The sequence below is a fragment of the Xenia sp. Carnegie-2017 genome, unplaced genomic scaffold (genome assembly GCF_021976095.1).
Source record: "Xenia sp. Carnegie-2017 unplaced genomic scaffold, XeniaSp_v1 HiC_scaffold_22, whole genome shotgun sequence".
Taxonomy (NCBI): Eukaryota; Metazoa; Cnidaria; class Anthozoa; order Malacalcyonacea; family Xeniidae; genus Xenia; species Xenia sp. Carnegie-2017.
In genome coordinates this window covers 13503372-13521206 of record NW_025813485.1, presented here as the reverse complement: position 1 = coordinate 13521206, position 17835 = coordinate 13503372, and the positions used below count along the sequence as shown (strand labels likewise).

Below are 17835 nucleotides of genomic sequence, written 5' to 3'. Positions count from 1 at the left end.
TTTCAAACTTTCACGAACAACAACATACACCTAACGCCAACGTTGATTTCAATTTTCAATTCTGTTATATTTTTTGATTCAGCACCACTCATCCTTCTTCCTAGTCATGATTAAGTTTCTTTCATATACCAAAAAGAGTTAGTCCAGTGTCGGAGGCATCTCACAATAATTTACTATAAATTACGAAAATTTCAAATTTCCCTCTCCGTCACCCAAACATCTCTTGTTTCTTAATTGGATCACCTTGCCACCTCCCCTCCCCCACAATCTTAATTTGCTTCCAGCAGCCCTGGAAATAATCCACACTCAACGATTCAAAACGCTTCAAGTGCAGACGCGTCATCAATTGCTCGAATTGTATGTTCCAGAGCATTATCAGAAATAAACGATAACTTAGAGTTGGTTTCAGCATCAGATTCCACCACTTTCTTTTTCCATATGTTTTGTTTTTTTTGTTTAGCGTCTAAAAATAGCAGGAATAATAAAATCAATATGACGATGATATCAATCCACAGATTATGCAATTACAGGAAAATATCCTTCAAAATGTGCTTGCAACAATGAGGAAGTTAAATTACGTGTAATGTTTACAATATTTAAAGACGAAATGTTATGTATTGTTCTTCAAAACAATAAAATGGATATTTGAACATTAAAAACATGGAATATCGAATAAAAATATAGGAAAGAAACAAAGAAAAACTGATTTGTTTTGCCGTATTTTATATCACTTTTCTGTGAATTATGAAATGCAACAGTCGACTTTAAATATTCTAAAATCAAAAGCATGTAAAGTTTCAATAGTTGCATACACTGCGCGTATTTTATACAAATACCTGCCAATTTTATTGAAGTCATAACAGAGATTAATGGCCTGAAATATATAGATTCAGCCTGTTTTTGGATAAGAGATGGATCTCTTGAAGAAGACGACCCTAAAAGCAATCGCCGTACAAACAGAATTGAGAAAAATTACAAACACTTTAGCAACTACAGGTCAGTTCATTATACAAGTTTATTTGAATAATGACTTTATTACGAGATGTGGAATATGCCTGATCCCCAGATTCCCCATAGCCATCACTCTAACGGATGAATCAAGCAAGAGTAGAAAACAGAGAATTTTAAATAAAATTATTCATGGCTAAGCAGTTGATGAGGAATGCTCACATCAAAGGAATTTCGTTCAACGAGTTTCTATTTTGTACCTGATGGTGGTGAAACTGGAAACTTTTCGCTCTCCGCGAGAAAATCCCGGGGAATGCTTTCAAGGGAAGATCCTAAAATGAGAACAGGAATACAAGAATAGGATTTTTCATCGCTTACATTTAAGAAAAAAACCTTATAGTTATAGCGTTTAACATTTTCCCGCCTAAAGTCCATCATGTTTATTGCAACACTCATTTAGACAAACATAAAATAGAAGTGAGTGGTTCAGTGCTTTATGTTACTGTGCGCTGTGTTTTATGTATTTGCATAAATCCAGCAGCAAGAGAAAAAGTGACGACTGGAAAAAAAAATAACAAAATGACAAACCATTACTGAGCAGGTTGGATAAATATCTCTGACAAAGCACACTACAAAATTAGAAAAACCGAAAAATAAGATTCTAGTCTAAATCAAGAACAATAAGCAACCAAAAAATAAGATTCTAGTCTAAATCAAGAACAATAAGCAACCGAAATATAAGATTCTAGTCTAAATCAAGAACAATAAGCAACCGAAATATAAGATTCTAGTCTAAATCAAGAACAATAAGCAACCAAAAAATAAGATTCTAGTCTATATAAGATTCTAGTCTAAATCAAGAACAATAAGCAACCGAAATATAAGATTCTAGTCTAAATCAAGAACAATAAGCAACCGAAATATAAGATTCTAGTCTAAATCAAGAACAATAAGCAACCGAAATATAAGATTCTAGTCTAAATCAAGAACAATAAGCAACCGAAATATAAGATTCTAGTTTAAATCAAGAACAATAAGCAACCGAAATATAAGATTCTAGTCTAAATCAAGAACAATAAGCAACCGAATAATAAGATTCTAGTCTAAATCAAGAACAATAAGCAAATCAAGCAGTGGGCTCTACATCCTGGACTAAGCCAGTTAAGTCATGTTAAGTCATTCGCAGTTCAAACCATGACTTATCTCATGTTTGCAACGTGAATCGTGGGATAAATTCATGCCAGCAACGCGACGAGGAATAATTTGGAGATAAAATATCCTGAATATCATCACAGTGAACTCACACGAGCACATACAGAAAAAGTATTATGCACTGACATTCACAACAAACTCGTTCATTTTACAAACATCTACTCTACTCAAATCCTTTTACTTCTAGTCTGAGTAAAAAGCCGACAGGTGCAGGCTTAGACGTCTCAACTTGACGTGAAGTGAAAGGATGCAAATGTATATAAAATGCACGAGTATAGCTTGTGAATGTCAGCCAGAGTAATATAGTTTTTGAGTAATTGCTTTGAAAATGACAATCATGTTATTTACAAGGCACAGTGGTGGAAAAATCGCAACAGAAAAGCATTATCTAAAAGCAATCAGAATAATGCCCCAGCAAAGGTGCAAATTTAGGGAAAATAGATAAATTTTGACTAACCTCGACACACCAAAACCTCTCCACATTAACATAAAGTGTTGAGCTTTGGACTGAAAACATGAGAAGAAAAACATTAGCATGAAATAAAACGAAAAACGTTTCAAAGCTTTTTATGATTTTTATGAAAGAGAAAATCAACAGTAAATTACTTATACAGAAAAGAAATGGAGTTACGATAAAAATTTTCTATTTTTTAAAACGCCACTTTAGCGCAATACCATAGAGTACACAAGATAAAAAAAAACATCTAAAGTAAGTTCCTTCAAAATAACTGTCATAAGTAACAGCTAAAGCTCAAATTGTTTTAACAATACATTGATTAAATTTACTATAATTTAATATAACATACATACAGCTGCCAATGTAAACGTTGGAAATTTCAGAATTTATTTTCAGTTGGAAATTGTGTATAAGACAAGAGATATGCAAAGCAAGAGTTTTAAGACAGTGAAGATAAATTTTTTAGGTGGAAATGGGTGGTCTACAGAATGATCATATGTAGGAACAAAACACGATTTTTCAACAGATCGCAACAATTCAATAGTCTCGAAACTTTCTTATCTCTCCATTAAATATTAAATGCATGAATTACTAAGTGCAATACAACAAAACACAACTCTTTCTAATATGACAAGAACTGATTAAATGCATTTATGAATCGCTAATTTTCATGAGCATTTGGTTACATGTATGATATTTACCAAATCATCAATTCCACAATGAAGCTATAACAGTAGTGCGCGCGAATCGCGTACAATCACGGAAAATCTGCATGCAAAGTATTAAATTCTAAATAATCATTAATGCAGCAATTCAAACCTGATCAAACTGAGAAATCAGTCGAGATATCAATTGGAAATATGATTCGTCGTCACCAACGTCTATAGTTGGAGAAGAAAAAGCACTGAGATGATAAAATGTTAAGCTCAGTGTAATGGACTCGGCACAAGAAAAATCAATTTTGAATCTCCCTGTAAGGTGTATAAATATTCAAGCATTTATACCATGAATGAGTCGATCCATAAATTCAGTTTCTAAAATGAATACTTTGTTCCTGACATACTGCATAAAGAAACTGTAAAGAGAAAAGAACGAAGCTTTTGATATGATTAATTAGAACGTAAATATCATGAAACTAATTTATTGCAAATATAATTTGGTACGAAGCAAGAATAGAGAAGAAGATCCTAAAAAATTTCACCTTTGATGGAGGCAACGGAATCCAATGAATACAAAAAATGTGTGGAATCCTAAACCAGAAAGCGCGACTGAAATTTGTATAGCATGACTAAAATTCACACAGCACAACTGAAATCACATAGCACAACTAAAATTCACAGAGCACGACTAAAATTCACATCGTACAACTGAAATCACATAGCACTACTAAAATTCACAGAGCACGAATAAAATTCACATAGTACAACTGAAATCACATAGCACTACTAAAATTCACAGAGCACGACTAAAATTTACATCGTACAACTGAAATCACATAGCACTACTAAAATTCACAGAGCACTAATAAAATTCACATAGTACAACTGAAATCACATAGCACTACTAAAATTCACAGAGCACGACTAAAATTCACATAGTACAACTGAAATCACATAGCACTACTAAAATTCACAGAGCACGACTAAAATTCACATAGTACAACTGAAATCACATAGCACAACTAAAATTCACAGAGCACGACTAAAATTCACAGAGCACGACTAAAATTCACATAGTACAACTGAAATCACATAGCACAACTAAAATTCACAGAGCACTACTAAAATTCACATAGTACAACTGAAATCACATAGCACTACTAAAATTCACAGAGCACTACTAAAATTCACATAGTACAACTGAAATCACATAACACAACTAAAATTCACAGAGCACTACTAAAATTTACATGACACAACAAAAATTACATAGCACAATTGAAATTTACATGTATCACAAAAATTTACATAGCACGACTGAAATTTAAATAGCACATTGGTTGAGTTGGTGTTTTCGAATGAAATTTAATTGAATTGGCATTTGAATAGCAATTTGCAGATTGTTTGGGTTCGTGACTTCGACACACTTACGTACCTTTAGACACTGGAAAGTTGATTTCATTGACAGCCATGTAGTATCTTTCAAACAACATGAAAAGGGCGCGGTCCCTCATTGTTCCTCGTATCTTGCTAAAGTTTAATGATGACTGGAGTAAGTGACATGTACACCAAATCACATTTTATTCATATAACAATATTGTTTGGTGAAAACATAACATGTATAAGCGACATTTCTTCATGGAACGAAAAATGCATGAAAGACTTTCCTTGATTAACAAAAATTTAACTACACCTGTTTATGTAGCCTAGAAGCTTGTGACTTAGCACTGAAGTCGGGTTTGTATCTATTATTAATTAATTAATTAATTAATTAATTCGGACGACAAATTTTCTTACATTTTCTTGTCATATGGATGACAATCTTCAGAATAATTCAGGCTGTACCAAAATAATTGAAGTAAGTAGCTAGACTGTTTCTTCTGAAATCATAATATAAAAGAACATATATGATATTAATAATGACAATAACGAGTTCTTCCAATCTAAAACCAACAGTTCTTACTTGACAAGTAATGTACTCAAGAGCAATTTTTTGTATTTTCATCTTAGGCACTTCCGGTGGAAGGCAGAGGTGAAGAAATTTGGTTAAGCTTTTCAAAACCTACGATAAACGTTGCGACGTTCATAAGGAAAAATAAATCAATGATTCAAATTTACGTACATAAAGCAAACGATTTCTTCAAACAAAGACGTCACATGTTTGAACAACTTTAGAATGTTATTTGACGTGGTGTAATATGATGAAATAATATATGAACAATGATAAGAATAAATTACTTTACATAATGGAGAGGCGATGTAAATGTAAGTACACAAAGTGATAATTTATTAATCTAAAACGTAAAATAGTATTGGAATGGTGAAATTGACGAAAGTTGAGATGGGATTATATTTGTTAATGTAACGAGTTTCTTTGCTTCCATGCTGGAAGTGAGTAAAAACGCTTGATGATTTTAAAGCCGGTGTATGTAAAAATGGACTTTTAGAGAAGGGAGAAGCGGAAATATTTTTGTTGATGTTTGGGTTGCTGTCTATAATCACGTGTTCCTTATTCTAGGTAGTAATTGGATGAATGCTTTTTTAAAAGAATTAAATGAAATTCAAACGCGAAACATATACGCACCATCATGTTTCTCCCTTCTTCTTTTTCAAGTGTATCTTTATCAGACTCAATCATTTCGAGATATTCAGGCCTGTAATCTATAATAAGATGTTGACTTTACAGATGTCAATTAGGAAAAATATTTCTAGATCATTCCATGTTTTCTATTTGAAATTCTCGTACATTGTCCATTCCATTTCTAACATTCCTAAGATAGTCCATTCCCTTTCTATCATTGCTCAAACTGTCCATTCCCTTTCCACCATTCCTCAGATTGTCCATTCCATTTCTACAATTCGTCAGATAGTCCATTCCCTTTCTACCATTGCTCAAACTGTCCATTCCCTTTCCACCATTCCCCAGATTATCCATTCCGATTCTACCATTGCTCAGATTATCTATTCCCTTTCCACCATTCCTCAAACTGTCCATTCCCTTTCCACCATTCCTCAGATCACCATTTTCAAAAACAGTCCCAATACCTTTTGAAAATTCAACATTCCCTTGTATTTGACTTTCAACAGAAGGCATTTTCCTGCAAGCACATATTTACATGAGAGTTATTTTACATAGAAAACTGTTTTGTATGTTGTAAGTTTTGCAAATTGTGAAATATTCAGAGATTGCAGGTGTACCTGAATCGTTGAAATATCGATGTACTAGCATTTTCACTCTGAAAAGCAATCACAACAATTATTGAAAACAAATGGGACGAACGAAGAAAAAAAAATCGATGTCACCTTAGAAGATACATTTGACTGATTCGACTGTAGCCTTTCTTTCGTTAAGGAAACTTCCTTCAATGAAAATCTAAAACACGGTAACTATTATTATCTAATAAAGATCGAACTCTATCGACATAGTCAAAAGATAACAGAAATTTACTTTGTTTTGAAAATAGCAAAAGAGGACGTGTAACAATCGTGTAACTTGTTTATGATGTCTTAATCTTTTGCCGACTGTATTATATTTGATGCTTTATCAAAAACACGGTGGTTACCCTGTCCTTGGGACTCGTGTAATCCTAATATTCTTTGATAAACTCACCCGTACATGTTTTTTCAAAACACTCGAAACCATGCTATTACCTATACAAAGTCCTCAGAATCTGATTTTTTTGTGGTTAGCCTGTTCGCAGGAAAATCAAATGTGTTTAAGCGCGTGGTTTGTGTGTGTGAAGAATCGAATCCTTAAAATTCTTGGAATGCACGATTTATGAAAAATTTACGAGATCAAAAAGCTTTCTCAGCGTGTAAACATATGGAGCAAATATGATGCCACGTGGAAAAACGTCTATAAAATTTGCATCTTTCAGACTAAACTCAAGTACACCATGCGCACCTATTCGTTTTGATAAGCTATCCAAACAAACAAACAAACAATTGACCATACCTATGATAGCTGTTATGAAAATATATATTTTCGTAAAAAGAAGTCCAAAAGTCGAGTTCCTTTCTTTTTTCCTCCTACAAATAAAGCAATGTTTAAGTAGCAAATTTTTCATTAAAGCAGTTTACATGAATGTTGACGATATACCTTAAATGGTTTAAGAATTTCATTTTCCTTCAACATTTCTTGAAACGAGTACGAAATTTTGGCAATTTTTCTCCTAGTCGGCTCTAAGAAAACCAACTTGGTTGAGATAGTTTGTTGACAGATCATCTCAAATAATAGTATGTAATCATAAAGTTCGTTTAAGGCTACAACGCTCATTAGGAAATTCTAACGTTCGCTGGCACTTCCAAGTTTCAAAAGAGGACAAACTACTCGCGCCATTAACTGAAAATTATTATAAAATGTTGGTTCAATCTCTAGTGAAATTAGCTAAGAGCCTACAGATAATTCTCTGTGTATTGCCACGGTGCCACCTAGAAATTTGTAATATGACAACTGATAACACAAAAAGTGATATGGCGAAATCTTGCTCGAGATTTGCAAGTATTTTACAAAATGTTTTTGCTCAAACTACTGAGAATAAAGACGTAAAAACACGGAAAGTGTTACACTGTTCGTCAAGAAAGTTTTCATCGAGCATTCACGACAAAAAGACGAAAGGGAACCACAAAAACTATTTAATGTGGAATAACGGAAAACTTTATGTCTTCAGTACAAAATACTTTGGAAAACTTCTGCATTTATACTTGTGAAGTAATATAAACTTTGAATTCGGCTTCCGCATGATATGAAGAATCATTCAGATCTCGGTCAATGTTATCCACCTTAGCTTCGCTTTGGTAAATTTACCTTGGTCTGAATAATTCTTGATATCATGCTCAACTTCATCCAATAATTGTTAATTATCTCACCGTTTCAAGATGACCACGAAATGGTTCAGCATTAGAGAATGGAAATAACTTGAACATTTTCGATTCAACTTGAAATTTCATTTGAAAATACGTTGAACCTATGGCGAATAACAGCTAAGTAACCGTTTCTTGTTTTTGACAAGACCCTTTAGCGACGAAGGAAAGAAGAAATGGGATGATAACCTGGCATCATAGGTGTTAAAGGGAAGCAAGTATTCATACATAGTAAATATAATAAAAAAATCAATACTTTTACACAATATACATGCCAAACTGTATCAATGTAATATCACAACATAATATAGCAACAATTTTACTTAAAAATTCCCAAGTGCATGTAATAGTATATAAGTGGAAAATTATTGGGGGGGGAGGGGGGCGCCCACCCTCTTTTATTATTGAAGGATCCGTTCACACACACCCTCCGGCTCCTACGTCCCTGCCTCTGCCCTGCTTCTATTAATCTGGTCTAAATAGGAAATAAAATAAGTATCAATGGTCATCGATCACCTACATATAAGATACTCTTTCAACAATTCCAGACATTCTGGGTTAGCAGGATCACTAGCCAGATGACAAAACATCTAAAATGAAGATATTCAACCAAATAAAAATAAAAATTAAAAATTTACAAAACAGAACTGCTGCGCTTGAAAAATCGAAAATATATAGTATAGCGAGGCTGACTGAAACGCGCAAGACATTTCAATTTAGATGGGCGAAACTGCCCCTTTTGAAGAAGTACCGAAGTTATAAGAACCTGTTTAACACAAGATGGCAATTTCCTCATCTCATGTGATGTATGATTTTGTTCAGAAAAAACCAATAATTATTCCGAGCGTTTCCAACACAACAAAAGACGTTGGTGGAAAAAGATCATAGTGATCACCTGGATAATAATGTCCGCATCTTGAACATGTAAAATACAGAAATGAAGAAGAGCCAGCCTCGTTGAATAGCAGTGTGTACTATAAAAATATCACATGACAACAAATAAAAAGATGAAATGTCACGTAAAGTTTCGACTAATTGGTGAAATCAGTCAACACGTTGAAAAAAAGCAAAGATAAGTAAACTGAAGAGCATACGAGCGCTATGTATCCAATGATTAAAACGTTGTTAATGATGAAATGCATGTTTACTTTCGAAAGCAATCAGTCCACAAGCTGTTTTTGATTCTCAACATAAACAGTTTCTCCAATGTCGGTTCAAATAACAGGAGCTCTACATGAATAGTGGAAAAAGAACTAATGAAATAAGAGGTGGAAGAGAGCGCGGGAGAAGGGAGTTCTGGAAGGAAAGAGAACGAAACAAGTTCTTATACCTTCTCGATTTTGCATCTTTTCTGAAACATTGTTCACACACAAACATTCCAAACATTGTTGATCGATAGATATCAGGTCTCCGCAATTCTGTCCTAATGTACACGATTGCATGTATCATTCAGTTAAGTAGAAATTGAGTTTCATCTTTAAGATGTACGCACGCACACCATACGAGCACGTTGGCTAAGACTGATTGAAGTAATTAAATTGTAGTTATACCTACTAACAGAACACTATGATAACATATATATAAAAATAATGTATAATTTTCTTTCCAAGCAGTATTGGAACGAATTATGCATTTAACGCGTGTAATTTTCAAATGCCTTTCAAAACCTTGTTTGAAGTTAATTTGATGATTTCGATGGTAAAACATCTCAATATTCAGCAAGTAAAAATACGCTTTAACAATAGACTAGACATTTTCTAATATGTCTGACCTGAGAGAAGAACATGATTGCATGGAGGATGTTCAGAACCACAGTCGAGCATATGAAATATGTATCCAGGTAACATAACGGCCACGCAATCATCTAAATTACCATAGAGATATATAAATACGCATGCGTTGTAAAGGAATTGCGATCAATGAAAATGGGTTTTTTGATTGAAGAAAACACGCAGAAAAGTTCAAAATGTTGAATCGACTTGAGGCCGGATAGTTCACGTAAACAGTCAAAATAAAAGAACTTTCAACTCAGTATATATACTTAGTTTCTAACGTCAGTTGTAATTTACTGCATATGTTCTGTGTTCCTTTCCGATTCGCATGGATTATATCCATAGATGTTTGTGATTATAAATCGATGTCCGTATTAAATCCGAATTTCAATCGAATTGGAATTTCCATTTGAAATTACAGCATACGAAATGCAAATTTTGATTAAAGTCACCACCAAATCCTTTGCAAATGTTTCTTAAAAGCAGTAAACTGCAACTGAGTGCAGAACATAAGTTTTCCGATTATGCGAAATTCTGCATGTACATTCCATTCCTCATATTAAAAGCAATAAAATAATCACACGTCACAAATGTGACCATATTTATCAGTTATAGAAAAGCATTATTCCGCATTATTTACCCAACATTGCAAAAGTAGTCTGCAATGAGGAACCAAATCTTCGGGCACAACATTTGGAACTTTGCATTTTAGAATTGATCCTGGCATGAAATGCAATGAAAACATTTCCATTAGCTTTCATTTCACAACATTTTATAACAACAAACATGGGTTGCTTACCGAAATGTAACATGAATACAGAATACTCCAAGAAAGTTGTTCTTGAATCACTTTCGTCAAAGTCGTCCACACCGATGTCTGAAACGACTTCTTCGCAGTTCTAAACAACACAGAATAAAGCGATGTACTTAAAATAACGCATAGTAAAATAATTCAATAACATGTGGCAATGATGAAGAACATTTGAAATTGACTAGATTCTAAATGAACTGAGAAGTATAGTCTTATAATAATTTGGAGAAAAACATGTAGGTATTACTTTTGCTGAATGCTAAAATAGGCAATAAATTATCAGATAATTAATTAGTACCTGCGTTATAGTGGACTTTTTGTGTGCATCAATAGGATGTTGATAACAAAGAAAAATTGATCCTGCAATCATGATTAAAAATTTACAATAACTTTTTCAACGTTGACGAAACCAAACAAGAACAAGAACAACATTGAGAACATTATATCAGCGCTGGAACAAAAATTGAAATTTTGCGTAAAATAGCATTACGATAACATGTCATCCAAACAAAATCCCATTGCAAAACATTGAGAGTCGTCGCTAGATGTGAAGTCTTGCATGGCACACTCAAGAATTATGAAAGTTTTTTTCCACATTAAGAGCTGAAATGCACATAGACAAGTTTGGAGCTTCAACACAACGTAAAAGCGTTTTGAATGAAATATAGAAAGGATGTTTGCACAGAATTCATTGCTTTGTGTTCAAAGGAAATGTTTTATTTTGTAAGAAATTTGAGCCGTTTATCTAAGATCTCAACTTAATCCCTGTATGCTTCTCTTCTCGAATCTGAAATCAAATCCGAGCTGGAAACCTTACATCTGTAGCTATTTAGTTTCCCAGTTTGACTATGTAACAGACTAAATTAAGGTGAGTAATTTAGTCATTTGAAAAAAAAAACTTACAAAAATCCATAAAATTCAAATTACAGCTCTGTAAAACGAGTTTCTTACCATCATGAGAAGTCACAAGTTGCATGTTAATGTTGCTTTCTAAATAATTACAAAGTATCAAACAATAAAACAATGAACATTATACAACAAACGTGTGTTCCTCACTTACAACCGTAGTTTCTCACAAATATTTTCTCCGATCTGCACAATACTGATTACAGTCGATATCTTTCGAAAAAGTTTTTCATTTTTTTCCGGATGATAATGCGACAAAAATATATATAATAATTGAGCAAATGATGTAGCAAAAGATAACCAATTACCTGAGATGCATTTTGAAAGAGGATTTCGGTTGTAGAGAAACCTGCATAAATCATAAAAAATGATTTTTTGATAGCTAGTACACTGATCAAAAGTACAGTATAGTGAATATACAGTAGAGCCACTTCGTTGAATTTTTTCGTGGCACGCATATCTTATGTGATCATCGACCCTGCGAGCCAGTCAATTGCTTTTTTGACCAATAAGAATGATGAAAGGGCTTACAGCAGCCAGTAATCAATAAAATATACAGCAGCCTATAGCAAAGCGAAGTGGACCAATTGTATATTCCCAGTTAAGTGTCAAAAGTCAACCAGACCTTTAATCACAATCATACGTGATGTAAGATGATACGTGACGTGATGTCATACATGGAAATAAAATAGGCCTTTAATCATAATTGTACGTGATGTAAGATGATACATGACGTGATGTCATACAGGGAAGTCACCCGACCTTTAATTACTGCTTTCTTTGTACGATAGCCAAGTATTGATTACCTGGTTTGGTAAGGTGAACATACAAAAAACGGACAGGTCACTTTCAGCTACACAGGTTAAAGGAAAAAGCAAATAATCATGAAATTTCAAAGGTTACCAAACGCAGTCAAACAAAAGTTAGCTAGAATTGTGTTTCCACCACCATCATCTTGCACTAATAATCATTTTTGAAACAACGTTATTTGAAACTTTGTGTGCATGAAAAACAAATTTCCTAGTTATTCGCAAACTACCAAAGTGCATTTAAACATGGCCTAATCCAAAAACAGAAAGTTTACAGTCAAACGCGGTCTGAAAAATATACATGTAAGAGTAAGTGATATTTTAACCTAGTATGAAAAAGGTTTAGGGCACTGTATTTCCCTTTCTCTTCGACAGAGGCCGCGCAAAATCGATAATAGAGGAGGAGGGTGTGTGTGTGTGTGCAATATTAATATATACATGTTCTGCTTTAGTGGTTTCTATTGAATTCAATTGTGGTTATAGATTACCACGGACTAAAACGTCCTTTCGTGGCCCTTGTTCGAATAATTTAAATGGCCGACAAGAAAGCAATTTTGAAAGTTAGAACAACTTTTAAACTAGTACCGTGGGAACTTGACGTGAACCCTCACAAAACTGTAGTGTAGAAAAAACAAGACCATCAAGTGAGTTTTCATCATCCGACTAAATGAAGAAAAAAAATTATACATCACTTAATTTCCTCTATTTATTTTTTCGTACCTATTATTTTTTCTCCTCTGCTTCATTTCACAAGACAGTTACCGCACATAACTTTTCTCACACAACAAAAAAAGAGCCTTGAAACCCTTTGCTACTAACATTCCAATTCGAATTCTTGCATCTGCATATAAATGTAATATAAGACTGGTATTTCTCATAAAACTCTTAGCTAAAACTGCTCAATACGTAATTCTCGTGTCTTTGTTATACTTGTTTGTTAATTGCATCCCTCTTATGTTTAGTACTTATTTATCAACTGCAGTGACTACATAAGGTATTTCTAATTTCTTTCATTGGTACTCCATCATTAACTGCACAAGATATCACTCATTATTTTTTCTCATGTACTCAATCATTAACTGCACAAGATATCATTATTATTTTTTCTCATGTACTCAATCATTAACTGCACAAGATATCACTCATTATTTTTCTCATGTACTCATCATTAACTGCACAAGATATCACTCATTATTTTTTCTCATGTACTCAATCATTAACTGCACAAGATATCACTCATTATTTTTTCTCATGTACTCCATCATTAACTGCACAAGATATCACTCATTATTTTTTCTCATGTACTCAATCATTAACTGCACAAGATATCACTCATTATTTTTTCTCATGTACTCAATCATTAACTGCACAAGATATCACTCGTTATTTTTTCTCATGTACTCCATCATTAACTGCACAAGATATCACTCATTATTTTTTCTCATGTACTCAATCATTAACTGCACAAGATATCACTCATTATTTTTTCTCGTGTACTCAATCATTAACTGCACAAGATATCACTCATTATTTTTTCTCATTTACTCCATCATTAACTGCACAAGATATCACTCATTATTTTTTCTCATGTACTCATCATTAACTGCACAAGATATCACTCATTATTTTTCTCATGTACTCAATCATTAACTGCACAAGATATCACTCATTATTTTTTCTCATGTACTCCATCATTAACTGCACAAGATATCACTCATTATTTTTTCTCATGTACTCCATCATTAACTGCACAAGATATCATTCATTATTTTTTCTCATGTACTCAATCATTAACTGACAAGATATCATTCATTATTTTTTCTCTAGTACTCAATCATTAACTGCACGAGATACCTATCATTTTTTCTGTAGTACTCAATCATTAACTGCACGAGATATCTCTCCTTTATTTCTCTGGTGTTCAATCATTAACAGCATTTAAATAATTTTCAGCAGTTTTACCTCAGAGTAGACGTAATGTAAGCGCTTTTCTGATCTGTCAAATTGGGACCAAACAAATTTTTTCACCAGATGTTCAACTTGTGGATTCCCACTGATCAACTATACGACAAAAGAGTATTTTATCCTATATTATTCGAGAGTTGATGAGGGAGACGTGGATAACATGTGAAATGCAAACGTCAAAGAATACACAAAAACCAACCCATAAAAAGTAAACTGAATTTTTATTTAAGATATATATCCACTGGTTTGGAATATTGAATCAAAATTTTAAAACGGATTCAGAATCCCTACTTTTAGTCATTCTCTAAAAATCCAGGGTTTTACAAGTGAACATTCCCGAAACTGGCAGTCATCAACGACTACCCATGGTCAACAATCACCTATCGAACCAAGCGGTGGAATTCAGGATCTAGAAACCCCTTGGATTTCTTCACAGGCGTAGGTCGCATATTAAACATCATATAGTTCGAAAAGCGATATCGCTTGAATGCATACAGTTTGAATGCGTACCGTTGCACTGTTAATCTTCTTGAGAGGGATGTGAAACAAATCGATAGCTAAAAAGTTGAATTCGATATATGTACGTAAGTTGAAAAATGCCTTAGTTCTGCTTATCTTCAAGCAAAAGGCTACAGATTCATTTTCTATGATGAAATAAGGTCTTACATTTCGAGTGAACGAAGTATAACAAATGACTTTCCCTGCGAGACGTCTCAAGATAAAGTGGGTAATTTCCATAAAGAAACTAAAACGTACACAAAATAAGATGAAATAAAATTACACGCTGTCACAAATTGTCAAATCATTTTCAATCAAACTGTTTTGCTGTCTAGGCCAATCCCATTGCTTTCTTGTTACTTAAGTTTTGACCGTACACATTAATATGACCACATTACGTACATCAAAAATAATTTGCTAAGAGCAGAAGCTGCTTTTCATAAACTTGAAGTCCCATGGACATGACACTATTTCAACCACAAAACAATATTCAAAAGAACACTGCCTCCATTTTGAAAATAAAAAAACTCAAAATGGTTTACTGTTCACATTGTATATATATAAACACAACAAAGAAAAACCATTGTTGTATACAAACAGCACTAAGCTTCGTAACAACATTGACACAAATTATGTTTTTGAATTTCACCTCCACTTTCTGGTATTGACAGCCACATCCATGCGTATGATCATCTGCCAACTTGAACACATCTTTGGGAGGAGATATTTCAGCAACCAAGGACTGGTAAATTCCTAAAGTAAAACAAAACTTTTAATAGCATAATGCACGTCTGCAACACATAAAATTATGTTCACAAAAGGCTAAAATGAACCAAATTACCAAGTTTTTCCTTGGCATGATCATCAGGAGGTGATTTATAGTCAATAACAGTGAAAGCTGAAATGAAAAACAGATAACAAACTTTGAGGTGGAGGCTTTTTGTTGAATCAAATGAGTCATATTGAACTGCTACAATGTAGCTAGTGAATCTAAAAATTAGCATTGGTACATGTGTAATAGGAGTGAGAGACTTTGCGTGACATAATGTTTCAAATGATATCAGATCACAGTATGTAAAGTTCAAATTTCCTTGTGTTTCAAAAGCTTTGTAATAATGTCTTCTTTGAAAATCACAAAATCTCCTTTTCATCCCCCGGCTGCCTATATGTACATAGTTGCATTTATTAATACTGAAAAGACTATTGACAGAAATATAATAGCTGATCTTCTCACTCTTCCACAGGTGGGCTAAAATATGAACAACCCTATTTACCTAAAAGAATCCTTTCTTCATTGAGAGATGCGCTAACTACATCCACCTTCTGGTGTTTGAACAGAATCTACAAGAAAAAAATGTACATGAAAGTAATTTTTAGGTTCATCATATGTGCTGCAACAGAAAAGTAGCAGAAAAAAACATCTTGTGGGAAGTTAGGTTTCTTTAAACTTTCCAAACAACAGCCATAGAATTTGTGCAATAAAAAAGCCACACAAGAAAAATTTCAAACCCCTTACTGAAAATTCCTTAGTTTCCAGATTATACGTACAAAAGTGTGTAATTTCTTTCTCAATCTAAAAAGTAAAACAAGTTCCATTCATAACAAAAAATAAAGCTAATGTAAGAATTTGATTGCAGGCAATGTACAAAAAGCTGACTGAGTTAATCATGTTTTGGTTTGAAATTTGCTAACTAAATATTAGTGCAAGTCTGCAAGATCTTCATAGATAAAGAAAGACAAAACTCTTTGTATACTTTTCTTTGTTATAAGTCAATATTTCTAATTTTTCAACTGTGTTTTGACAGGTATTGATCAGTACCTATAATTGTCCTACATAGGTAATTTGTACCACTTTGGAAAAAGTGATTGGTTTATTAAAATTCATTTGTCAATGTTTCCCGCTATGTTTTCAAACAATTGCAATGTTTCCCACAATGCAATAAGCAAAAAATTTTGAGTGTTCATGATCATAAATTCATATCATCAATGGAGCCTAACACTTTTAGGATTATCAAGTCAAAAAGTAGAAAAAAATAAACTCAATGTTTTCCTTCAAGGCATAAATTAGGTTATTTAAGTGAATAGTACAGCATGTGTCAATCACATGTCAATCAGAGGTTTCACATAGGATCTAACATTTGATGGATCCTTTTAACTATTTTTCAAATGAAAATTGTACCTCTTGAATTTATTTATTTATAGTAAATGTCTTGAATTTGTTTCAATGATTTGATTTACTGCAATTGAAGTTTGTTTGCTAATGAACCACAAAACACCTATTAAAGTGTTATTACTTTATAAATAATGAATTAGGTTACTTTGTCAGGTCTTCCATCCCAGGTGAAAATGAATTCTTTGTAGCTGACTTGTCCAACAATATGAGCATTGCACCTTTCTTTGGTCGTAGTCTCTTCTACAATAGTACACAGTTGTCAAGATTAATGAATGAATCAGAATAACTAGTTCTCCAGCAGATCAACTAGCATGATTGCATCCATTGCCAAACAAGCAGAAAACAAAAGGCTGCTTCAGCCAATCGAGATCTACTTTTCTACACTGAATGAAATTTTCACACTCTTTACAAGTAAAAGGTGCGCACCGTATTATATTGTCATTTTTTAGCGAATTTCAAAGTCAAACCTGATGAATTCTCCTTCTTTCGAGATGCATTTTTGATCTGTTCGGCTACCCATGGGATAACATGTTCATCAAAGCTGAAAAATTCCTTGAAATTCATTTTTCCATAGTACAAACGTTATTTAAAATAACCTTGCTGAACGTTGGTACTGATCAGTTTTCTGTTTTCTGGTGCTGTTTGTTACTTTCAACCATTGAGCCATTGCTTTGAAATTGAACATGACCATATGATCAATGAACATCATCCCATCCATCACTTTCACACGATCTCACGTGGGATATTGTAAGGATAATAAGG

General features: G+C 33.3%; 1 protein-coding gene across 3 annotated transcripts; it reads right to left on the bottom strand.

The window, feature by feature from the left end:
• Window positions 1–46: 46 nt before the first annotated feature.
• LOC124447347 (gamma-secretase-activating protein-like) lies at window positions 47–17776 on the bottom strand. 3 transcript variants are annotated; one of them, XR_006948695.1, is made up of 21 exons: window positions 17541–17776; window positions 17219–17313; window positions 16417–16473; window positions 16175–16241; window positions 15742–15798; window positions 15550–15653; window positions 15069–15147; window positions 14913–14959; window positions 14400–14498; window positions 13023–13100; window positions 12435–12481; window positions 11937–11977; window positions 11674–11712; window positions 11021–11082; window positions 10711–10810; window positions 10552–10631; window positions 9911–10003; window positions 9470–9562; window positions 9288–9369; window positions 9035–9113; window positions 8711–8729 (listed from the first exon to the last, which is right to left on the bottom strand). XR_006948695.1 is itself a non-coding variant. In XM_046998258.1 (20 exons), exons 4-20 carry the CDS (start codon window positions 7409–7411, stop codon window positions 315–317), a joined length of 1218 nt encoding a protein of 405 aa, XP_046854214.1. In that variant the 5' UTR covers window positions 7412–7458; window positions 8146–8243; window positions 8660–8729; window positions 9035–9064; the 3' UTR covers window positions 47–314. The 3 variants fall into 3 exon arrangements, 2 of the variants coding, with proteins under 2 accessions (XP_046854214.1, XP_046854213.1); XM_046998258.1 differs by lacking the exons at window positions 9288–9369; window positions 9470–9562; window positions 9911–10003; ... (14 more) ...; window positions 17219–17313; window positions 17541–17776 and adding exons at window positions 47–463; window positions 837–935; window positions 1209–1280; ... (13 more) ...; window positions 7376–7458; window positions 8146–8243 and having other exon boundaries at window positions 8660–8729; window positions 9035–9064; XM_046998257.1 differs by lacking the exons at window positions 9035–9113; window positions 9288–9369; window positions 9470–9562 and adding exons at window positions 7375–7458; window positions 8146–8243 and having other exon boundaries at window positions 8660–8729.
• Window positions 17777–17835: the final 59 nt, after the last annotated feature.